We start from the raw sequence: 25,566 nt of genomic DNA on the forward strand, positions 1-25,566 counted from the left end.
GTGCTAGGAAGTCGATTCTATTTTGAGTGACCGTGATGTTCTGAGGAGTATTGTGAACACAAGTAGAGCACAGGAAGATTGTATATTTATGTACTCAAAACCTTCAAAATTTGTTCCCATTTGGATGGTTCAAAAGAGAAAAAAGAAAACATACAAACGCTTCCAAGTTGCAAAAATGGCTAGTTTCGAAAAAGGATTGGGACTTTGAACGAATATAAATATGTATTTTTAAGTTTTAACTTTTTTTTTCCTCCTTCATGCATATATATGTAATGCTGACTATACACTTTTTTTAAACTACATTTTGATAATTCATTTCCTAACAGAACCTGTTTGGATTATAACCTTAATGCTCTCAAGTAATGAAAAATAAATAGCTAAAAAAAAGCCTTGGTCAGTTGAAGTGTCGTTGCTGAGAAGTTTGTCCCCTGCCCCGTCTCCTACCCTCTCCCCAGACGTTGGCGTCTAGCCAATCCCTGCCTAGTTAGGGCGCGGTCAGATCACCTAGCCAATCCCTGCCTAGTTAGGGCGGGGTCAGATCACCTAGCCAATCCCTGCCTAGTTAGGGCGGGGTCAGAGATCATGAGGCTGCTTGTATCTGGGGCACAATGTTGTCATGGAGCAAATCAAACTTGAAGTATTAGTGAGTTGTAGTTGTATTCTCAATAAACTGTTCTGTTACTGATGGTAGTGGTTAGGGCTCCTTATACTGAGGCCTCATCTGAAATATGCTCATCTCTCTACATTCAAGGAACCTGCCCTCTGATGTAGCGGGGTGGCATTACAGCACTACAGGCAGTTTGCATAAAGGCATTCAAACACTAAGCATGGAAAAGTAACAAACCTCATTAAGGTATAAATAGACAAGGTGTAGGGCATTTTTATGGCTTATTGCCATGTCTTGCAATGGTCGTATTCTATTTTTTGTACAATGTATTCCATTGTAGATAATATTGACGTTATTTTTTGCTGTGGAATATGGCATTCTGAAAAGGGGTTATGTAAAGCGGTCATAGGTACGACCGTTAAGTGCTAACTGAGTTATTAGAAGCATCATCCACACGTGTGATGGTACAACTATAAAACCAAGATCATTTTGTAGAAACAAAGTGATTACTGGTGTTCCTCTATATTAACGTATTGCAACCTAGCAAAACCAGCAACCATATCACCTCAATAAAACTAGAATGATCATTGGTTATAAATGGTCGTTATTCTATCTGAGCATTCCATATTCATCTCGGATAATGTATGTGAACAGGGTGCAAAGGATGCTGGTGGTTTTCAGTTTCATTGAATGGCTGGATATTTAGGTTGAACATACAGGCGCCTACACATCCAGTAGAAACATGTAGATATATAACAACACCTGCAGTACTTTTCTGTTTTTTGGATTGGGGGTTGGGTGATGAGGTCATCTAGTTCTTGTTTTATGATTCTGCCTCTCAACTCTCCCTGACCCTGGGCCGGATGGCGCTGCTCCTGGCTGGTGTGGAGCTTTGCGACGAGATTCAAACACTCATCAGCATCATAGTAGTGAACCAACAGATTAAATGCCTGGTAATGTCAGTGAGAACCGTGAATTTGAACATCAAGTTATCAGAGATGTCCGATTTCTGTTTTTTTTTTTTTTTTTTTTTTTTTGACGTGTTCACCAGAAGGAAGGCAGCCTCTTGTTTATAACTTGACACACACACACAGAAGGCAGCTTCTTGTGTATGAGTAAAAAGCACTGATGAAGGTCTGACTGAGCGAGATGTCAGTTCATCAATAAATCAGTTGCGGTTACGTGAGCAGTGTTGTGCTGTTTCTTCCCCTTCTTCATTTGAAGTTGGTATGTGTGGAATAGCTGCACCTGCAGCAGAACTTTTGATGGTCTGTAGTCTCTACCTTCTTGGGTATAAACATGGTTGGACTGCGAATTATCACAATTTCATAGATGAATCAATACCACTGCAGATTTGCTGGATGTGCTCACCCTTTGTTTTGGAAGAAAAGGCCCTGTTTCCATTTTGGCCACAAGGGATAAAACCATAGACATATTCTGTGCATGAAGAGATGAAAGCGTTGTAGATGTGTTATACATAAGAAAGTGTACTTCATATTTGACTGGAATATTCAAAGTGCATTTCATGTAACGAAAGTAAACTGCTGTCTGGAGTCAAATCTGCGAATGCATCCATTTCACATCCTGATTCTGCTTGGAGTTCTGTGTGGTGGGTAGGGTACAAGTTTCACCTCCCAAGAAGTTATCTGATCAGGAAAAGAATGAATTTCTGACAGTAACCCAGTCTTTTGCTAATTTAGTCTTCAAATAGGTGAGCTGACATGAGCAAAGCAAACAACAGCACCATGTTTTGGAACAAAAAAAATTGCAATTGCAAAAACATTAAAACACATGGTTAAGCAGTTAATTCATTAATCTGGGTTTGTGAAATACCCTTTCTCTCTTAGGAGGCCATGACCACGGATACTTAATCAGTGGTAGTGGTCGGGCATTAAAACAATCATGGTTCATGAGTTTATTGTTCCACGCGATGATGCTTCCCATTTGCATACATGTATGAAACCATTAAGGTGCTACCGGAGTCGGAATAAAACCGTTCAAAATAAAACACGACGTGCTTGGCTCTCTCTCAGACCTGAACGAGGTGAAGATACCCGAGTTTGGAACTCTGGAACTCGGTAGTTCCTATGAAGGGAAGGAGTGCAATCACAAACGATTAATAATGATGGAAAGATGGCTCTTCGCGACTTGACTTCTGGGACTGTTGCCTCCCGTGTGTGTGTGTGTGTGTGTGTGTGAGCTGGATTTATCCATGGCGGCCATGATGTCCCTGTGGGGGCCTGTAGTTGCTCTGTGCCTGGGGGTGAGGCTGTCTTTCCATAAGCTTCGCACCTCCAGAGAACATCCATGCCACCTCCACTGGAAATCTGAGGTAATAAACCGATCACTCTGAGCCGAAAAATGAAGAATTAATGGGTCAGATCTTCAATTCCCCTGCTGTGATTTCCACACTCATTTTAGTTTTAGCTTTTCTGACTTCCATCTAATTCAACAACACTGAATTGGGTCATGGATCTAATCTCTTTATTATTGAATTAAGATCTCTCCAGAAATGGCTTCAAGTGCAAATGACACACAACTGATTAATCTGTTTAATTGTTCTAATATGTAATTAATGAAATTATATCTATGGGATAAGCCAAATAGAAAGTGTTTTCGCATTAAAGTGAATTTGCTTGCCTCTCTTACTGTCTGGTATATGGCTTCGTGTTTGTGTCCTTACTGTCGGCCAGTTATGACATGGTGTTTTCAGAGTTCTGGGACACTGACCACTTCTCTCTCATTTCACTCAGTCTCCCACATGTTGGAAGTATGTCATGCATAAATTACATCACCACTTGCTTGTGGGCAGAAATGCATGCTGGGATATGAAGCAAAATGAAGGCAATGGTCTTGTCGGCTTGCCCTATCAACCTATCAAACTGTTTGAGGGACTGTTCTTTATTTAAAAACTGGCCATCTAATGACCAAAATGGCATGGAAGATCATTACAAATAGCAACAAGTGCACTTACAACAGGCTTGCGAGTATTTGGCAACCCCTGTGTTTCGGTGATATAGTTGGCAATGGACTGTGAAAGCTTTTTTATCATTTTCATGGGGTGGTGTGACCCTGGCCACAAAACTGCATACTGTGTTAGGATGTAACGTGAAGATGATCAACACAAGCTGGCAAGAAAATTAAAATGCTTTATTAAAAAGTGGCACATTGTTAAAATGTTGTTAAAATGGCCATAAAATGGCCAGTGGCAGTCATTCCAGTGTGAGCGCGGATCTTTGTTGAATTTCTTTGCCACAGTCGCCATAGCGTTTGCTCTTGGGGGGGAGGTGTTCAGGCCTTGGGCTGTGTAAAATGCCTTGAGACCATTTTAATTGTTATTAGTGCTATATAAATAAGTACAATTGATTTTTGTTCCTGCTGGAGGAGAACAATGCACTCTCAACTCAGCCCCACTGTCTGTGCAGGCAAGATGGCCGCCACCCCCCCCGCCCCCCCCCCCCCCCCATTATGGCTGCCCCCAGGAGGATAGCTCACAGAGGGTCAAAACTGGCCTGAGAATGCATCGGTTCAGACACTGTACTGCTTTACTGTTGACAAATCACTGGAGATCACTGGATGAATTGAGCAGAACGTATAGACTGAGCTTACACAGTAACCATAAGTGCCGAGGCCACATATGCTTCTCGGTCGGCCATTATGGTCTTGCTGTTGATAAATCACTTGTGAAAAGGCACTGTGCACTGAGCAGAGACGATACCACAGTTCCAGGGCACAAACAACCAGTGTGCGTATGTGTGTGTGTGTGCGTGCATGTGTGTGTGTGTGCGTGTGTGTGTGTGTGTGTGTGTGTGCATGTGTGTGTGGGTGTGCGTGCATGTGTGTATGTGTGTGTGCATGTGTGTGTGTGTGTGTGCGTGCATGTGTGTGTGTGTGCGTGATGCCTGCAGGGACAGATGCCGTCAAGCCCTAATCTCTCTCAGCATCGCGCCACATGTATGGGGCTGTCACAGAGCGCCGGCTAACGCGAGTCGACAGTCTCCAGTGGGTCACTCGTCCTCGCGCTCGCTCGTGTGCCAAGGCGACCGTGATCTCCGCCTCCCTGACCTGAGATGGCGGCGGGCCGCTGACAGCTCATGCGTCACTCACGTCACGTCACAGTGTACCGCAGCTCTCGCCACCGCCAGACTGGAGCCACACCTCCAGCATGGTGTTGTAAGGATTAGAATGGCTCTCCAATTCAAAGCAGTTTGTCGAAAGCACACTCAGCCTATGAAAATGGCAAAAATGGAGATATTCAAGTACCGTATTTTTCCGGACTATAAGTCGCACCAGTCAAAAAATGTGTCATGAAGAGGAAAAAAAACATATATATAAATATATATGTGTTGCACCTGAGTCGCAGGACCAACCAAACTATGAAAAAAAGTGTGACTTATAGTCCGGAAAATACGGTATGTGTATGTATCAAAAACACAAGGTGTGCCTTTAAATATCATCCAATCAATCCATACCAGACCACCCAGCCAACATTATGTTGTATCGTGAGATCATCAGTAGTTTTATAAAATGAATTAAATTGAATGCTGCATAAACTTTATAGAATATAAAATGAATGTCACACGAATTACTAAAAAGCGACGACCTCCTAATGGTTTAAGTACGTGTGTGTGTATGTGTCTATTTGCCTGTGTGCAGGCATTAGTGGAGTAAAGCCTATTTAAGAGTGTGTGAAGAGAGGGGACTGTCAAGGCATGATGTGTATCAGTGGCAAGTATTATTGGGCTAAGTCTCTAATGCATAACTGTGCAAGTGACATGATATTCACATACCTGCACTGTCATTCAAAAGATCTGAATCGCTTTTCAACAAAATAGAGCTTTTTTATTGAATTAAAGAATTACACCATGAACAGACATGTAGACCTGTAGGCTACTACTCTTTGGACCGGACAAGACCGCAATGGCTGCTTAACTCTGTCTGTGTGTGTGCGCTCACTCTTATGTTTGTGTGTGTGTGTGTGTGTGTGTGTGTGTGTGTGAGTATGTGTGTGTGTGTGTGAGAGAGAGAGCTCCTGTAGGCCCTTTCCACCCACCAGAGAACCAGCTCTGTTCTGTTCCATGCTCCAGAGGTAGAACCCTTCCGAGCATTAGAACCAAAAATACATTGGTTCCGAACCTGAAAATCTGGTCCAGAGCTTGCATCAAAAATGCTTGTTTTTTTTCCCTGTGACCTGAAGTGGGCGTGTCATCCCACAGCTCAGTTATGCATGCAACACCCCCAGTGATGATGCGTCCTTGGTTCCATTTAAAGCTGCAGGAAATGCACTGCTGGCTTGTTCACTAGAAAAGAAGGCTCTTGGATTTCCAGGTCATATTACTGAGGGCTTTTCTACCTTGGGGGGAGCTGCTTTTGATGCAGGCCTGGAGCTGTGAGTGTGCACTGCACGCCTGAACTAAGCCTGCGCACACTGAACGTGCTCTCATAGCAAAAGTAAAAGTGCACCTCCACACTACTTTCTGATGGACTCATTCTGACTTGGTTCTGGACTTGCACCTCACCCCGTTGTGTGAGAATGTTCCTATGATACGGTTCCTGTTCTGAACATGGCATGTTCCTATGAGACGGTTCTTGTTCTTTGGTGCGTTTCTCAAAACTATAGTTGCTAACCTGTTCGCAACTTAGTTCGTTGGCAATAGGACACTGCATTGCAACCAACAATGTTGCTAACTTAGTTAGCAACTATGGTTTTGGGAAACGCGCCCCTTATATATTATGTTCTCTTGAATAAGGCCCTGCTCTGGTACATATAGTACAGAGTACATTCCTGATGGTGAGAGTAAGGCATCTCTTAGTAAGTCAGGGAAGAATGTATTAGTGAGATCATAAAACAGTATACTGTACATTTCCCCATTGATACCCACAGTCAAGGATGACAATACCATACATTCCTGGCTAATCCAGTAAGTGAGGAAAGAATGCCTTATCGTCGGCTAACAGATGTATACATGCCACTACTGTTACTCACAGTCTATGGAACCAATACTGTGGCGTTGTTTGGCGTTGTCAGTGCTGAAGTGTCAAGGCAAATGGGTCTGAGACAAACCTGTTTTGCCACGTTTTGGATGTCCAAGCTGTGCTTTAGGCCCCCCGGGGTGCTTATTAAGGTAGAGGAGAGGAGGAGAGAAGAGAGAAGGAAGCAGACAAGACCAGCACACGAGCCACAGGATACACTGAACAATCCTTTTTCTTTATTATTTTTTTTGTTTCATTTCATTATGTCTGTTTGTTGGGGTTTTATTTTTTCATTTTTTGTTTTAAATTAAAATTTTTGACACACTTATAAAAGACAGCATCTGCATAGAGTTGTCATCTTAAAGATCCATGGAGAAAAGGGACAGAGGAGCGAGAGAGAGAGATAGAGAGAGGAGGGCAGGGAGATAGCCAAGGGCTGGGGAGAGGGAAATACTGCCACATCACACTAACTAAACAGAACAGCAAACAGTATTACAAGGGAGGGAGAGAGAGGGACAGATAAGTTCTCTTTTTCTTTTTCTTTACAATACGGTACGCACACATACACACACACAAAAAAAACGGGACACAAGTTGCGATTCCAGTCGAAGTTGCTGGCCAGCTGTTCAGTCGTCCTCAACGTCTCTAAAACAACTCCCCCCCCCCCCCACCCCAACTTCTTTATGTCAGACAGGTCTACCCTGGCCATTTCACCCATCTCATATCAGCTGTAGTGGAACAAATTCTTGCAAATAGTGGTAAGAGTCTGGTTAACGTTTTAAAGCTATGTCCACTATGGTTTCCTCCTTGCCACAGAGACAGCAAAAGTGGTCACGGTCTGCCAGTGCTTTTTCCCACCAGTTCTTTTTTCTTGTTTGAGAAAGCCCTTTTTCTTTGTATTGCACAGATAAATGGATTTTTTATTACTTCAGAGAGCCAATCTCATCTGCTGCTTGTCCGTTTGTACATGGCCTGGCCTGACGTCTTTGGGTTGCCTCATATCAGTCGACCGTGCTCACAAGCACAACAAGCGGTCTCCCTCTCACACTGAAGTCACAAGAAAGACTAAGCTAAATATGAAACTACTTTTTTTACTCCTAAAACAACTACTTTTATTCAAAACATAAAAAAGTCATGTTGCGAGGATTAGCTTTCCTTGTTGTGCACATGACCTCCTACTTTAAGAACTTTCAGAATCTCGTTAAAATATTGTTGAGAAAACTAACTTCTGCACCATAAAATAGGCCTCTCCTCCACTCATAACACAACAGACACCAGGGTAGGGGACAGAGGGCACTCCTTGGCCAGACGACCAAATAAACATAGTCGGGTTGGGCTTACTCCCTAGTTAGCGTCGAAGGTAAAGACAGTTACCGCAATTGGACTAAATCTGGAAGCCTAGAAACCACAACGGACATGACACAACGTGGTATATATCTTGACAGCCTGGTTAAACCTGTAAATGGAGGGAAGCACTTTTTCCTCAGAGGTACTGACGTGCAAAAATGGCACGCCTTGGCCCTCCGAGCTAACAAAAACGTCACATTATTATTGAGCGAGTCTGACGGCTGTGGTCGCCCCCTATTCTTTATTGGCTGACTGAACTAAACACTCAGACACACAGAGGAAAAGAAACATGGCGTCGGCACGTGCTCTCCAACGTGCACTAGGAGGGTGGCACAGCCAGGGCAGCAACTGAACAGCGTCACAACTTGGACCGGAACCGTTTCTCAGTAGGTTTTATACATGGACATGCAAGTCATTTTTCTCTCTTTGAAGTTATTTACAATAATTACAAGACACAAAGATCCAGTCAGTTTGACAAAATTGCGAGCATTCAATATTCAATATTACTACTATTATTTTTGATAACACAACTCCTCGTGATTTCATTTCAGATCATTGCAGTTACATAGTCCCTCAACTTGCACATAGTTATTACTCAAACATGTTGCACTTTCACTCATTTTTTTTTTAATTCTCCAACATTTCAGCCTTTCCCATATTTAAGTACTATGAATAATTGTTTCTATTCGATTAGACAGCTGTGATGACCGTGCAGGCCAAGCCAACTGTTGAGTGGCTGTCTAGGGCTTGAGCTCCTAACCTCCCTACACCCGCCCCATCCCCCCACCCCCCTCCAAATCATAACACTGATTGAAATAAATACTGTGGTTCAGGATGGTGTACACTAGAGTATCATGTTCCCCCAGGATATAAAAAAAAAAAAAAAAAAGAAAAAAAAAGGCAATCAGAAACAAAACTCCAATCAGAAGGGGCTTTGTTTGGTGCTGTTAGAGGAGCAAGCCACGACAAAAGATATCGACAGATGAGGATGCTGATGTCTAGAATGTGCAGACGCTTCAGAAGTTTACTTGTCTATTTGTTTTTAATCTATTTATTTATGTATCTATCTATTTATTTATTTTTGTTTGTTGGAGCGGGTTGTGTAATTGTGGGTTGTGTGTCATTGCTTTGCCTGTTTGATGCGACCAAAGATACCCAAGATGTAAGGCAAAATACTTGCAGAGAGGCATTCCCGTAAGGCAAAGGTAATCTCATTTTGCCGTATGATAAAGTTCTTCAGGAAGTCACGTTGCAGGAACGGCAAACTTCCCACGTAGCAAGACTCTTTGTTGAGGTGTTGGTTTTCCTGAATCTACGCTAGTTGCTCTAAAATGGCTTTTGGCAACCCCACAGGACATAACTCAACCACGCCCTCCTCTTCCCTTCACTCTTTTCAAGAATAATCGGTAAATAAAAATAACAAATAATTTCTCTTTTTTCCACATACTCTTTCTATGCCTATCAAGCCAGTTGTGACAGTCTGGCATACATATAAATAAAATAAAAGCAAAAAACAAAACAAAAACAAAACAATAAATAAAGGAGACACAGCACACAACATAACTTTGGTTAATCCAGGCCAGGATCCTTAATTTCACCAAAGTTTGGCGAGCACAGCCAAAACAGAAACAGCTCTGAAAGAGCCAGAGCCAGTCGGACTAATTCATTAATGCAAAATAATCATACATTTTTGCCTACATAAAGATGAGCATAGATAAGCCACAAACATGGTACTTAACATAAGTCACACAAATAAAAAAAATCATAGGTACAATATTTATATGTGGATGACTATATATATATATATATATATATATATATATATATATAGAGAGAGAGAGAGAGAGAGAGTTCAAAAAAAGTTAAAACCCATTAGGTAAACATGGCACAGCTAGGTATTTGCTCTGGATAGGAGAAAGATATTAATGATGGTGACGATAGTGGCTTTAAGGGCTCTTATTAGTTTTCCATAGTCCTTTATAGGAGGGTGACAACCTGAAAAACAGCCAATGAGAATGAGGGGTGGGAGGGGGTGAGAATGCTTGGCCAATGAGAATGAGGGGTGGGAGGGGGTGAGAATGCTTTGGCTCTTTAAAGAAACTTTTATTCATATGTTCGAGTCCCATTTCCTCGTTTAGTCTCTGACACTAATGTGAAACTTGCTGGCCTTGGCTGGCCCCACAGACCTGCAGCAGAAGTAAGTTTGTAAGCCTGCTCGCTCGCTTTTGTGGTGTGATGACACACACACACACACACACAGACACACACACACACACACACACACACACACACACACACACACACACACACACACACACACACACAAACACAAACACACAGGCACATACACTCACATTTACATTCACACACAGATAGGCTCATGCATGCACATACACAAACACCGCTTTTGTTAGTGTGGGAGTTTTTAAGAGGGGTGGGCGGGGGTTGGGTGGGGCACAAACAAAGGCCTCACAGCTCACCAATCACAGTTGCAGCTCAAGACTCACGATAAGGAGACTTTTCTCCGATTTTCTTTTTTTTTTTCTTTTTGAAATTTTTCAAATTCTTATGCCAAAAAACGCACACATCACCAGAAAAGCACAACAAGCACGGATGGAGAAGGGCGAGGAGGAGTGGGGATGGTAATGTTGGGTGGGGATGACAGACAGGACGTCCGAATGGAATGTTCTGTTGTTGTTGTTGTTTTTGTTTGTGTTGTTTATTATTTTTGGAGTGGGGCTGTGGCCACGGGAATGGAGATCGTGCGCAGGTATCAAGGAGGACCTCACTTTTCCAGCAGCCCCTCTGCCCCTAGCTAGAACACACTCTGGCTAAATACTCTTAACTGAGCATCTAACCTTGCGCACACACACACACACACACTCTCACACACACTGTACGGTAGCCGCCATGAATTCTGAATTGGGCTTTTGGGTTTGGATCGACTTGTAATGAGACGAATCACCAGAGTGTGCAGAGTGTGATAACTACAAAAATAAAAACAAATTTGAATAATAAAAAGAACAGAAGTCCCCTTTCCCATCCAACCTCACCCTTGGAAAGTAAATCTACAGCCTAAAGGAATGAATCATCCCCACAACGCAGAACAGAACGACTGTAGACTAGTCCACCGGAATGTGAACCAGATCAGCCGCAGAGCCTGACGTTAGCTGGGCATGGACGAGTGATGACGAGGGACAGTGTTTTCTTTGATTGTAAAGTGCACACACGATCGAGAGCGGAAACCATCATGCAAACTCACAAAGCCGAAAGTTGCATGCCTTAACAGATAAGGGCTCTCAAGCCGTAAAATCCATTTTTTTTAAACAAATCAACAAAAAATAAATAAAAAGGAATTACAAAAACACAACAAAACAAACAAACAAAAAAAATCCCACAACCACATAGATTAAATAGATATAACGCCATTTTAACCATACATGTAAGTGGCTGGACTCTAAATACACAGAAACTTCAAAGAAAACATGCTTTCCCATAGACAGCATGTGAGAGGACAACAGTCTCGTGCCCCCTTTGTTGATCACTGTTAAATGTATTGAATATAATACTCATTTTCCTCTTCTGTGTGCCTGATTCGTCAGATGCCATGGTTGGTTCTCACTGACTAAATCTGGTCTGTTTCGCTGGGAGGGTTTCCATGTTAGACCCTATTTGGGTGACACAAACAGGCAGGGACACAATAGTGATATCGCATCAGAGTCTGACCATGCCTTAGAAATAGAAGGGAATTCTAAGCATGATTAGATTGTTTTTAAGGATTAGTTAATTGGGCTGAACAGACAAAACGTTGACTGCTCTACTGATTTGTCAGTTATGGTTGGTACTTAAGTTTGGTAAGGAATTTCAGCCTTGAAATGGCTGTGAATAGTGCTGGCTCTTATTTTTTTTAGTTATCATTCAACAAATACACACTACAATTAACAGATGTTGACATTTTCAACACGGCATACAAAGAAGCACACGTTTATTCTTTTTAAATTACAAGCCACATGCCAGCTATTTCTTTTGCTTAACGGTTAGATATAAAAGTTCAACCATGCTCTTAATGATGGTCAAGATGGCTTCCAGACACATTAACATTAATGGGAAGCACAATCTGTGAAACCTTACGAAACTAGCTGACATGGTTTCTTGAGGTTTGTCTTTAAAAAAGAATATATTGCTGGCTTTTAAATTTTACTTGATGTGTATGTGTGTGTTTGTACTCTTTGAAAACACCTTTCCTATGAGTGAGTAGTCTGTGGGGGAAAAAAATGAAAACAAAACATTTTCGACTCCACACCATTGCTACACGGAATGCCGAGGTAATGGTGGCCTAAGAAGCTCACTTGGCCCAATTGGCTTCCGCTGGACTGAGATAACAGAGCTGGAGCACCGTCATTCAGTTAGCTCGAGTTAGCGTTGCTTTAGCATTAGCTCTGATAGTCCTGTATTTGGTGTCCTTCAGTATAGAGTTAGCTGGAGTTAGCGTTGCTTTAGCATTAGCTCCGATAGTCCTGCATTTGGTGTCCTTCAGCTTGAGTTAGCGTTGCTTTAGCATTAGCTCTGATAGTCCTGCATTTGGTGTCCTTCAGTACAGGCAGGTCACCGCAGGACTCACCACTCTCTCCATCGGACACCCAGTGGCTTTTGATGACCTGCACTTCTATACAGCCATCTCGCCACATGCAGCAGAGGAGGTTGAGTTTTGGGGTGTTTGGAGAAGACAGAAAGGTGTTGTCCTTCACGCAGGGAAAACTAAGTAGCACCAAGATGTTGCAAGTTTTCAGCCTAATACGTCGAGAATTTAGAAAATAACTTTCCAAAACATCTGAACCATCACTTGAACGTTTGCACTGTCTAGTTAAATAAGATTTATAATAAAGTAGTATGTTTGAGTCTTAAATCTGGATCTTGAAGTAGTATATTTGAGTATTGTGTTGTAGGCTATACCTCTGCTAGGAAAAATAAAACTTCATTGGAGTGGTACATATATTATGTCTATATATGTATATATATCTATATGCATTTTCATATATATCAACATCACTTTCACCAACCGTCCAAGAGGTACTATGGGTAAAATAAGGTGGAAAGAAACATTGAAATGCAAAACTGAGGCAAGACTATTAGTCACAAGACACGTCATGGACTACATGACCACATCAGCACAAAGCACGTCTGCAAGACGATACAGGACTACACCAAGGCTAGCCAAACGTTTTCAAGTTTTTGAAATTCCTTTAGGTTTTCTTCTGTACTTTTAAACGTTCTTCATTTTCAGAAATATCTTTAGAACAGCGTCAAAAGCTAAAATGTTCTCGTTGACACACATTTTCTCTCTCGGGGTTTTCACCAAGTGCGGCACTGGAGGTTCAACCCTTCAGTTTGTGGAATTGGGGTGGGGTGTGTGGGTGGGGGCATGACTCTCGTCATTCTTTGCTATTATGTCAAAACTGCATAGTTCAACTTATCGGCACATGGTTGTACCTCGTCTTGTTATTTCAGAAATGCAACATTTTACAGATTTGGCCCGAGGCACATAGACAGTCTTGTCTTTCTGTTTCTCGTACTGGAAACCTGGGCCTGTGTGGTGGTGTAATGCTGAGACCTGCCGCTAGGGTCATGCCCCATGGGGGGGGGGGGGGGTCTGTATGCTTGGGGACACTTCAAAATGGCCTGTTCCCCATTCATTCAGCGGTGTGCTTATTAAGTAAAAAGCTCTATATTGGTCGAATGAAACAAAGGTGCAGAGATTTGGAGGCCATGATGCGAGTCTTTTTTTTTTTTTTTCTTTCTCACCAAAACCCTGATAGCAGCTGTTGAGTCCGATTCTGGACCAGGTCATGGGAACAGAACCTGTCCCATACCAACTACTATCTGGGTTCTGGTGATTCACGACTGGACTAGTTAGACTGGCCAATGACGGACAGTCAGAAACAATGGTTTGGGAGCGTTCTGGAGAATCGGAAATCCCTCCCGACGAAACGTGACTGAAGTGTCTGTGTGATGTCAGCTACACAAGTCCCTCTCATTAAAACTCTACCGTTACGTTTGTGCAACAAACACGAGAATGCAACCCTTCAAATAAAAACCTCGACTTCGTAGGAACACAAACAATTTAGCAATATCTGGCACTATCCTGGAGACCCCCGAAAAACGAAAGAAACAGTTTAAAAAATAAAGAAAGAAAAATGTTTGTACGACATATTTCTTTACAGGGAGCTAATCCATGTGCTGTTTCTTATGTTCTTATGTTCAATACATTTACATGTACATTGTATTATGTTTGCTTGTACCCACATGTTTGTATACAGCATGTATTAAGTCAGCTAGCGTGTGGTGTTTGTTTGTTAGCTTTTTTTTGTCTTTGTTTTTTCAACCCCACCCAACCCCCTTAATAACAGTTCCCTTATCTCGTATTGTATGTGATATATTTCTCTCAATGTTTTTTTTCTTGTTGTTCGTCTTTCTTCCTTCTCGTCTAGAAGCCGAGGGTTCCACCGATACTGGACGCCAGGACGACTCCGAGAATGACACAGCAGATTATGATCATGATCTTCTTCTGCAAGGGGGGAAAAGCCCCAACAGATTTGAGCATTTTAAACATTTAACATAATCAAAATATTCAAGTAAATGTTTTTTTTGTTACATAGCTGCCCTTGATAGAGTGTAACTATACCACAGTGTACAATGTTCAGTAACAAAGAGCAAGCATACACTGATATTCTTAAATGAGATTAAACTGGTTTGGGGAGTAGATTCATAGGAAATGTGTGTGTGTGTGTGTGTGTGTGTGTGTGTGTGTGTGTGTGTGTGTGTGTGTGTATGTGTCCTCTTTGATCTGACTGAATATCCTGCCAGGGTTTGTTGGTGAGACCATATGCAGGTATGCAAGACTACGACAATGTCCTGTTCTTTGTGTTATGGGTGGGGCCCAGCATATACACTCAGCATATGTGAGTGTGCGTCAGTCTGTGTCTGTGTCTGTGTCTGCATGAGTGAACACTGGGGTGGGGTGAATGTGCATTTGAATGCATTTGGTTTCTATGTGTGTTTTGGGGGAGAGGTGTAGAGGCGACTTGTCTGTGTGTGTGTGTGTGTGTGTGTGTGTGTGTGCGCACTAACCTTGCGGGCTTGGCTCTGGTATTTCACGGCCTTCTTGGTGTCAGACACTGCCCGTTCCACATAGTCCACTGAGTGCTCCACGTTGTACTCGATTCTGTCAATCATCTCGCCCTGGGAGAACGAACACAGCCATATGATCAGATGAAGAAAGAAGGACACACACACACACGCACACACGCACACACACACGCCATACATACACACACACTCACACACACACACAGGCACAGGCACACGCCTAACACATACACAAACTCACACACACACACACATACATACACACACACAATTCACAACCAAGACTTTAGGTTCCATTCACATCTATGGCAAATTAAAGTGCTCTGTGCTTATTAGTATATACAAACAAACATGACAAAGAGAAACATGCATGTAGCCCTCTGCAGCTTTTGGAGAGAAAACCTTAATTTCTCCCTAATAGTGTAATTGTGATGTTATTCAGATGATCTGTAAGGCCGCAGCTGCTTTTGTTTTCTTTGTCTAAGGCATGCTTTTGTGCCGCTTAGCTTTGTTATCAGTGTCAATATTCTCAACAGCTGCTGAAACTCACCGTGGTGCTGGAGACCAAAGGCGATCTGGTGTAACATGGAGAGGGTTAAGATAATAAGAGATAAGGCCGCTTACACGGCAACAGCCCTGGGAGGACTCTATAGATCCTACGCCATTTAGGGGAAACAACACTGGTTGTTATGGTAGCTAAAGCCGCCTGATTTGTGCAAACAGACCTCAGTTACTGAGTGCGATTGAGTCAGGGCTTTAAGGAGCCCCCAGCTTCTCGCCACAGGTTAACCTTTGACCTTTAAAGCGAGGGTAAACACGGTGTTTGTGTAGGGATTTAACAGCCGGTAAGAGGGCAGTTGATGGATCAACACAGGAAATGCATTTATTTTCTTTTGGGATTTGGCCACAACTCTGTCTACCCTAGAAGGAGGAAATTAAGTCTCTGGTGACGAAGCCTACACTAGGCTTAACTGTTGTATTTTATATTTTATGTTTTTATGTCTTATTTGTGCAGTATACTTTATATATTTATAATATTCATTTGTATGTGAGTAGGCCTATGCATACCATATATGTGTATCATATAGCGGTGTGTTTGATCATTATTTCCCATTTTATCAGCAGCAGACCCTGAAACGGAATCGGAGAGGATCTGGGCCACTGCTGGCCCAGACTCGGCCCAGTTCTCCAGGAAGAAGACATCTGCCATGTGTTTCTATTCTGACAGTTTGTAGCAGCGTCCTTGCGCCTGCCTGCAGCCTATCTTTTCAACTGCTCAGCGCTGCTTTTTTGAACCTCAAAACCAATTATATAATGCATGACCTACTCAGATACATGTGTGGGTGTGTGCATCAATACAAGCTGGTAACCTTTCTGGCTGATACATTTCAGGTCTGCATAGACAGGTTTTTACAATAGCATTGCCAGGTGTACTACATAGCATCCTTGGAGACAAGACATGCCATTCATATTTTCTGTAGCTGGAAGACATGATTAACCTCCCTTACACACACACACACACACACACACACACACACACACACACACACAGAGAGAGAGAGAACCACCGTTTGTAGTACATGTGCTAAACATAGCATACTCCCCTCATCCCCAGGAGCAATTCCATAATTTGGGTCATTCTGATGGATTACACGATGCTGAGGAATTTCATGTACGAGGAATAAGAGATTGGTGCTGCTTCAGCAACCAACATTCAATTAGACTCCAGCTAAAAGGCGCCCTGGAAACGAAGCCATTAAACGCCTGGGTACATGAGCTGCACAGATAGCAAGTCAGGATCAAAAGAGATGTACGAGAGAGGGAGGTCATATGGTGGGGCTCTGCCTGTGCGCTGGCTCAGGGTTGAAATTAGTTCCATGGTCGACTGGAACTATCTATCATTGGCAGTTAAAACAATGTGACTGAACAAGAAACCACTAAAAGATCCTGGGCTTGTGGAACTGGACACTGTTGGGGGAGGGGGGGGGGGGGGGGTCAAGGGACACACTGACCTAAACTGGTCGAGTGACGTCTTGCATTACCAGCTCGTAATTATCTCCATGCCACGGAATATAAATGTCCTTGCTGAGGGCTTGCACAGCCTGGCTGTCCTTGCTAATGTGTCAGCTTGTCCCCTACACAGAGAGGGGTCCAGAGACAGAGTCTCTCCGAAACGGCCACAGCCACAGCCTCAGTTTTTCACTTCTCTGGCCTGTTTTCAAGGGGATTCAGTGTGGAGGAGTTTTTTTGGAGAGGAATAGAAAACATGTTGACAGGTTGCGGTTACGTGAGGTCCTTTGCTAAAATAGACTACGGCAGGCATGGAGGAGGCTGCCTGTGCAAGCGCCAATAGGCCTGGAGGTCTCTGAATCCATTAGCTCAGGTCCTGTGAACACACTCCTTGAGCTCTAAGCACATTGGTAGCCCTTCTGAAAACAAAATGGCCGACAGGAGTCAATGACAAGCGAGGAGGTATTTTTAACTGGAAATTAATATTAATATAACTCTTCAAGAGCAATTGCTTAAAGGGCCGTATAAATGTTTTTCATATGGATGTCAGTGTACAGTCTGCATACACTATGCGCTGGTTAGGTCACTTGGATTCAGAGGTCATTCAGCAAGCGATGTCTTTAGGCATTAGTGTGTGTGTGTGCGCGCACACATGTGTGTGTGTGCGCGTGTGTGTGTGTGTGTGTGCGCATGTGTGTGTGTGTGTGTGTGTATACATGTGTTTGTGTGTGTGTGTGTGTGTGTGTGTGTGTGTATGTGTGCATGCGCATGTGTGTGTGTGTGTGTGTGTGTGTGTGTTTAAGGGGGGATTTACCTGGCTCTCCACCAGCATGGCCATGTCCAGGAACATGTCGTGGAGCTCGCGGATGCTGGTCTCCAGTTTCATGATCTCGGAGTGTCTAGTCTCGATCTCGTTGAGGGCCTGCTTGTCGATCTGGGAGTCCATTTTGATCTGAAAACAGCCCGAGACGAAGAAGAGTTGAGGCGCATGAGAAGACGAAGATGGACACACCAACAGCATCCTCGTAAATGACGGTGACATAACTGACTCAGTAAAGCTAAAAAGCAGGTCCAGAAGGAACATCACACCTTCTGTCTCTACATCATGTGGATTGATGAAACAAATGCTTCAACAAACTAACAGTTTACATTAACACTCCTGTGCAATTACGTGCCTGCGTTTCAACACATAGTCTATGTATAGCGTGTAGTGTGTTTGACGTGACGTGTAAGCAAGCGAACGCATGTCACGTGGCTCCCAATCTGGAATCATTTGTGTGGGTTGGCAGGCAGCATGTTGAGAATGGCTGCTTTAAATGGCCAAATGTGTACATGCGAGCATATGGTTATTAGTTAGTTAGGTGCTCTCACATCATCAGTGAAAATGGCCAGCTTGCCACTCTCCAACATGTCCTCCAGCTCCTCATTGGTGGTTGTTCTCCCAGCTGCAAGAGACACACACACACACACACACACACACACACACACACACACACACAGAGGTTAGAGCTAGTTATGCCACAGGGAAATGTAGACCCATTAAGGGAGTCATGACTGACTTCACATTGGACCTGGCCTGGTTCTATGGTTCTAACAAACAAATGGATGCCAATCATTGGACACAACAACATTTTTGCTGCTTCTCGGTTACAGCGATACTGTGCCATTCACACAGACTGTGGAGGGCTGCATCAGGCTAACTGAAGTGAAGGTTATACACAAACTGCCCTACACAAAGCCTAGCTGACCTGTCAGTCATATTTTATGTCTGTGAGCGACCAGGGCCCCTGAATTGACCAACACAGCTGTCCACACAAATCACTGCTGTCACAGGTCATGTTTAAAGGAGGAACAGACAGCGAATATAACAGGAATACTGTGAGTTTGACCCGTGTTACTAAATATGTCTTTGTGGCTTATTTGTGTTGAAAGGCAGAGAAAGTGCCTTATAATGTGCAGTACATATAATAATGAAACATTATAACAGCCTATTTACTGAACTGTGAATTAGAATCCATGTGAAGTTAGGTGTGTGTGTGTGTGTGTGTGTGTGTGTGTGTGTGTGTGTGTGTGTGTGTGTGTGTGTGTGTGTGTATTAGTCCTCATTAATTGGCTGCATAGGTAAAGGTTCTGCATATAGTGTATTCATGTAAGTGTAGTGTGTGTGTGTGTGTGTGTGTGAGTGCTTGTGTGTATTTTTGACGACCTTCTAACATTTATGATCATTGTATTTGGATGCGTTGGTGCTGTACGCATTCAAAATGGTGCAGGTGCTTTTGTTTGTGAGGAAGTATGAGTGTGTGTGTGTGTGTGTGTATGTGTATGAGTGTGTGTGTGTGTGTGTGTGTGTGTGTGTGTGTGTATGTGTGTGTGTGTGTGTGTGTGTGTGTGTGTGTGTGTGTGTATGTGTATGAGTGTTTGCGTGTGTGTGTGTGTGTGTGTGTGTGTGTGTGTGTGTGTGTGTGTGTGTGTGTTTCACTCACTGATCTCCAGTTGCCTCTGGATGCGGTCCTTGCAGCGGTCTCTGTATTTGGACTGCGTGGTGTTGTACTCAGTCATGACCTCCACAAACTTACGTGACAGCGTCGAGTGCTGAGACAAGGAAAATCAGAAAACACGCAAAATAGAAAAATAAAATATGAAACGAATTGAAATACAACCACAAATTCACCCAAGAGATTATTACAAGATCACCACAAAAGCTTTGTCCAATGAAAATACAGGTTTGGCCCTTTGGGAGAGTAAGGATCCCTGACATTGAAGTCACAGCAATGTTTGGTGGCGCAGCAGAAAGGGCCTGCCTCTGCATCTCGTGCAGTCACGAGAGGGGGCAGCAGTGAGCATGCCTGAGCCTGACACTACACAGGGCCTAGCAGGGGTCAAACCAAGGATGAGCAGAGAACCACAGCCCTTAAATCCTTCAGATCACTGACCCAGAGGCTAACCAAAACATAGATAGATAGATAGATAGATAGATAGATAGATAGATAGATAGATAGATAGATACTTTATTGATCCCCAAGGGGCAAAAATGTATGCCTGTTCACGCATTTGTGCATGTGTGTGTGTGCATGTGTGTGTGTGTGTCTGAAAGAGAGAGAGAGCGAGAGATATTGAGAGAGAGAGAGACATTAAGAGAGAGAAACAGAAAGAGAGAGAGGAAGAGAGTCCAAGCCCATTCCACTTCATACATACAAACTGAGCCAGAGGCTGGGCAGATCTATATCTAGAGATAGTAAAGTGATGGTACGCTCCAGATTTGTGAGTTTTTTTGAACATATATCCTCTCCATGATATACAGCGACACCACATAAAGGAAGGCAGAGCCACTACCTCCCTCTGTGTCTGAGATCTATATGTCACTGTCATGATCGGCTTCACAGCACATATACTAGATAATACCGGTTATGAACAAACACAGTGGCTGTTGGTCCTGTCTTGTGCTCCTGGTGCTATCAGAGTGAGAAACGGCGGCAAGGTGAGGATTCTCTCACCTCTGTTACACCAGCCGTGTGACTGATGATCGCTCACCTTAGCTGTGGTGGCCAAACAAGGAGATAGGAAATAGCAATGCCCATTGTCTACAGGAGAGAGCCATTGGTGTGTGTGTGTGTGTGTGTGTGTGTGTGTGTGTGTGTGTGTGTGTGTGTGTGTGTGTGTGCGTGCAGATAAGACACTGAGAGGAGAGGAGAACGAGGACAGGCTGCAGGAGCCGCTTATCACTCTCCTTAAATGACAGTCATGGGTGTGAGCAGCAGGAGTTATGAGCAGAGGGTGAAATGTGTGACAATTATGTGTGGGTGAATCAGAGTCTGAGTGTCTCAACAGGTTTGGACCGCTGCGAGTTTCGTGTGGCTAGATATACAGCTACATATATATGTCGAGGAAAACTACGTAGTGAAATGTGGGTAGTAACGATTGATACTGTAGCATCAAAGGCATTTGAACACACTTCGGTTTTTTTAAACCTTACACAGTGTCTTACAGCGTACACTTCACTGGTTTTACTGATTCAGTAAAATGGTGGATCAAACATGGAGAGGAATGACTACAGCACTAATGGCACCAGGCATGGTCTGAAGCTTGGGGTTTTGAAGTGGAACGAGAGACTCAGGACAGCCTCAGATAAGCAGGACCATGTGGACGTGCAGGTCTCATTTCAGAAACCACATGTGTACTACACTGATGATCTTTATTACACAGCTTTTCAAAATGCTGTAGAATGCTCCATACACTGGAATGAGACTTCCTAACGTTCGGAGGTCTGATATTTCTCGATAACAGACTGTTGCTAAGTAGGCCTATAATAAAGGCTGCTGTCAAGGAATGGGTCACGTCTTTCATATCACTCCCCAAGTAGTCCGGTCACTTCTTGCAGAAGGCAGACGGTTGATCAGCTGTGTTTTAAAGAATGTTTGATTCCAGTTCAGCGTGTTGTAAGTCCCTTCAGGACCCTTCCTGTTCGCCCTGTCGGGACTTATTTTCCCGATAATGACCGGCGTTCTGGGCTATACATTATCCCTTACATATTCATCTTGTGCTATAAAAAGCTTAGTAAATAATGAAACAGTAAAATGGTCACTACGCCATTACTACCCTCACAACAGATACACAGAATGTTCTAGTTCCTGGACTGAAGTTGACCCCTGAGAAATGATGTGACCCTGATCTGACATGGGACCCCTTGAGAGGTTGTTTCTATCTGGGTTAAAGGGGACTCCGCCTCTGCTCCTCGTTCTCCTCCTCCTCGTTCTCCTCCTCCTCCTCCTCCTCGTTCTCAGGAGACAACATTATATGGAGGAGAAGAGTGAGAGATGTGTGTAGAGCTCTAGCTGTGATCTGATACACGTAAGCTAGGAGCCCAGCATGGTTATCTAATGCTTGGAGAATCATACATGTTCTATACTTCGGGAAGTATAGATATCATTATATATACGTATATAGCAAGCATATAGATATTCTGTAGATCTCTAACTATGATTTGATGATGTCGATTTGATGTAGTCAAACTAAGAACCTAACTTTATGCTTAGAAGTTAGAAGTCTACTTCAGCAAATACACATGGTATCATTTGTATATCCTTATATATTTGATAACAAAAAGAGAAAATAATCAATATTCATTAAGGCCATTCATGAGCCCCTCTCGAACAGCACTTTGACAGCTTCCTGCCTACAGCTTGTAGAGGAGCTTTACATTAAAGTTAATTAGCGCAAAGCTAGTTGAGTCTATCAGTCTCCTTATTGCTGGAGAGTGGTGTTGCACACGTTCCCTCGGGGCCATGGCACAGGCCCAGATCTCAGGCTCTCACAGGTCGGTCGGTTTCCCCTGAGGGGAGGCAATGCCGACCCCTGTTATTGGAGAACTGAAGAATTGAAGAATTCCCCATTAACCTTTGGCTGCATTTATTTGCGCAGACTCAGGCATTTTAAATCGCAGCAAGGCCTGTGAGGAGTCAGAGTGCACAAGGCAAAGTCTTTGAATGGTTCAATCAAAGAGCATAATGAGGACTGTCTGGCACAGAACTGCAGATCTATGGAGCACTTTTTGACACTCAGGTTGACAATATCTCTTTCATTCCCGTGTTGTAACAAGCCAAATGCTGGGCATATGTATGGTGGTTAGATTAGAATATGTAGCTTTCCATCAGTAAACAGTAAAACACTGTCTAACATAAGATTCTCAAAATGCTATTATTTTTAAAATTTTTTGATGAAAGAGGGAAAAAAGGAGCATGACTGTTGAATATAAATATAATGTTATATAATGTTTCAAATTTTCCATTTATAATTGACAAACTCAATAGATATGCACTAGGCGTGGGCCAGTTCTATGGCTCTGATATCAATATCTGTGAAGGTTTGAGGGCTAGACAGTTGTAACATGGTATGCTGTGGTTCTTCCGGGTCTGAAGTTACATGTGGAGAGACATGAAGTTAGGGTAGATAATGTTTCAGATTCAATGACATCAAATCTTGAGAATGTTCCAGAAAAATGAAAGAATACCAGTATTGTTCAGTGATCGGCTTTTCTTTCCTGCACATACAATAACAGATAGCTTCACTGCAGGCCCAAGAAGCTCACCTGTGTCTTCCGGATTCGCAGGTCTGCGGATGATCTGTTCATGCCCTCCTCCTGCTCAATGCTCTGCTCGATTGCTGAGGGAGAATACAAATCGCACAAGATTTAATTCATGAACCCTACGATGCATACACCATGCATATGATACAGGAAGAAGGGCATTCATTTCCTGCTAAATCTGCTGTAAAATGCTGCAAAGAAAATGTGTGGAATGTGGTATGACAATTGTTGGCTCTCTAATTAATATGCATAGCCCACTAAACTAAAGCTGTTTGTGTGTTTGTGTTTGTGTGTGTGTGTGTCTGTGTGTGTGTGTGTGTGTGTGAGGAAATGTTCTACTCTTTGGGTTTATGGTTGATTTCTGCTTCAACGCACTTATCTAAATGCAGAAGCCATCGAGGGGAGTTTAAGAACGGCCTCCTTAAAAAGCCACAGACGCAGGGGAGAGGAACTCTCTTTACGTTGCCAAACCTATCAGGCGCATTACTAAGTGGCCCACTCAGGCTGCATGCATACACCTCCTCATTAGGCAAATGTAATTCTGCCTTTGGAAAAACACACACACACACACACACACACACACACACACACACACGAATCAACCAAAAGAGGTCCCTGGAATATCTCTTCTGAGCCTAATGCAATTCAGCCTAAACATCTTTCTGAGCAAATGCGAATCCTTTAGTTGCTTCGGGAGGGAATCTCGCGGGCGTCATTTGTCAGCGTAAGTGATTCCGATCACTTCTGAGCCCTGCAGAATTCCCAGGGATCCCTCCAGGGGAGACAGAGGAAGGGCCGGAGCACTGGGCCGAGACGCTCCCGCACCAACCAGCAGGCCCCCGGCAGGGCCTCACCGCCCCACACCAAAACACAGCTGGGCGCCATCTTGAATAACCGCGCCTCAAGCTCCACAGTCATATTTATTTATAACATTTTTTATTTGAGGTAATTACAATTAAGAATATAGAAACACCGCAAGAGGCGAAAAGCGTTTTCAGGGGTGAGTAAAGAGGAGTCGATATATCCATATATCTATACCTCTTCTTTCCTGAATACTTCAGATGCGAGAAACTGCATGTCCATATGCAAAATAGGACAAAACATTTAATTGGAATTTTACCTCTACTACATATTCCGCACACCACTGTCTCAGTGGCATCTGCATAAATACTGCGCTATAGTAGGCGCTACTAGAATCTCTGTGGGAGTAATTGAGAAGATTTCATATTAAATGTGATTTTCCGCCTTTTAGCTATACACCCCCACCCCACCCCCCAGGAGTGGCCCTCTAATGAAGAGCACGAGAGTGTGCCTGGGGAAGGCAGAGCTCAGAGATACTGGCTCACACACAGTGGTCCATGACTTATGAAACCACACAATATAATGTTTAACGTATAATGTTTATATCTTGTTAACTGTCATTTTATTAAGTCAGAGAGTATTAACCAGAAAATTCAGGCAAGCAGGCAATGTTGACAAAGGAAAACTGGCCTCTAAAGTGATGACTGGCCGTGCCGCCCCTGTAAGAAGCTCTGGATGACCCAACACTTCTGAGAATGCCTCCTCTCCTGACACATCTAACTCTCCCAACACTTCTGAGAATGCCTCCTCTCCTGACACATCTAACTCTCCCAACACTTCCCATGCACTTGCCATGCACTTCCCATGCACTTCCCATGCACTTGCCATGCACTTCCCATGCACTTGCCATGCACTTGCCATGCACTTCCCATGCACTTGTTTTCTTCTACTTTCATCTGCTTACTTCACCTTCTACTACTATTTCCTTTGACTGGTACTTTAACTTTGTCTCATGCTCTGGTAGTCTGATGGTGTTTGTAAAAGTACTATTTATCTATTGTTGCACAAAGGTCCGCTTTGCAATGTAGGTTGATGGTAATTTTGATACCACAGATGAATAGAGAACGTTAGTTCTTATTTGTAAGTCACTTTGGATAAAAGTGTGTTACCTGAAAATGTGTTCTATTTACATTATAAATAAGCTATTTATTACAAGGGCCAACACACGATATAAAGTTCTGCCATTTAGTGGCGCGGGCACGAGAAAGCTGTATTTAGCGAATACGACAGAAGGACATGTGGGAGGACTTCAGCCTAAACGCCCATTCTTATCTCCTTCAAGAACAAAGTAGCCGCATCTTCCTACGAGTCCGTCGAGCACTTGGTGAACCTCAGCAGAAAGAAAGACGGGTTCTATTTGGAGCCTCGCCGCTGCCACATTGTTTTATGCCCAGCATCCATATGCCCACGCCCCGTTATGCCCAGCATCCATATGCCCATGCCCCGTTATGCCCAGCATCCATATGCCCACGCCCCGGTCGCTCGCGAGCTTTGATATCGACCGGCTCGTCTTCAAAGTCCTTGTGATGCAATTTGAGGG

The 25,566-nt window shown here is 43.4% G+C and overlaps 1 protein-coding gene across 1 annotated transcript in view; it reads right to left on the reverse strand.

Annotated features, from left to right (window-relative positions):
* Positions 1-7,121: 7,121 nt before the first annotated feature.
* Positions 7,122-25,566, reverse strand: part of stx1b (syntaxin 1B) — a 57,346-nt gene continuing 38,901 nt past the window's right edge. The window contains exons 5-10 of the mRNA XM_042087086.1: positions 23,169-23,242; positions 19,567-19,675; positions 18,455-18,528; positions 17,898-18,035; positions 15,056-15,166; positions 7,122-14,492 (exon numbers count right to left, since the gene is read on the reverse strand). Of these exons, the coding sequence (XP_041943020.1) occupies positions 14,412-14,492; positions 15,056-15,166; positions 17,898-18,035; positions 18,455-18,528; positions 19,567-19,675; positions 23,169-23,242 (587 nt within the window). The 3' untranslated portion in view covers positions 7,122-14,411. The remainder of the gene's footprint in view (positions 14,493-15,055; positions 15,167-17,897; positions 18,036-18,454; positions 18,529-19,566; positions 19,676-23,168; positions 23,243-25,566) is intronic.

Source organism: Alosa sapidissima, chromosome 3 (genome assembly GCF_018492685.1).
Source record: "Alosa sapidissima isolate fAloSap1 chromosome 3, fAloSap1.pri, whole genome shotgun sequence".
Classification (NCBI taxonomy): domain Eukaryota; kingdom Metazoa; phylum Chordata; class Actinopteri; order Clupeiformes; family Clupeidae; genus Alosa; species Alosa sapidissima.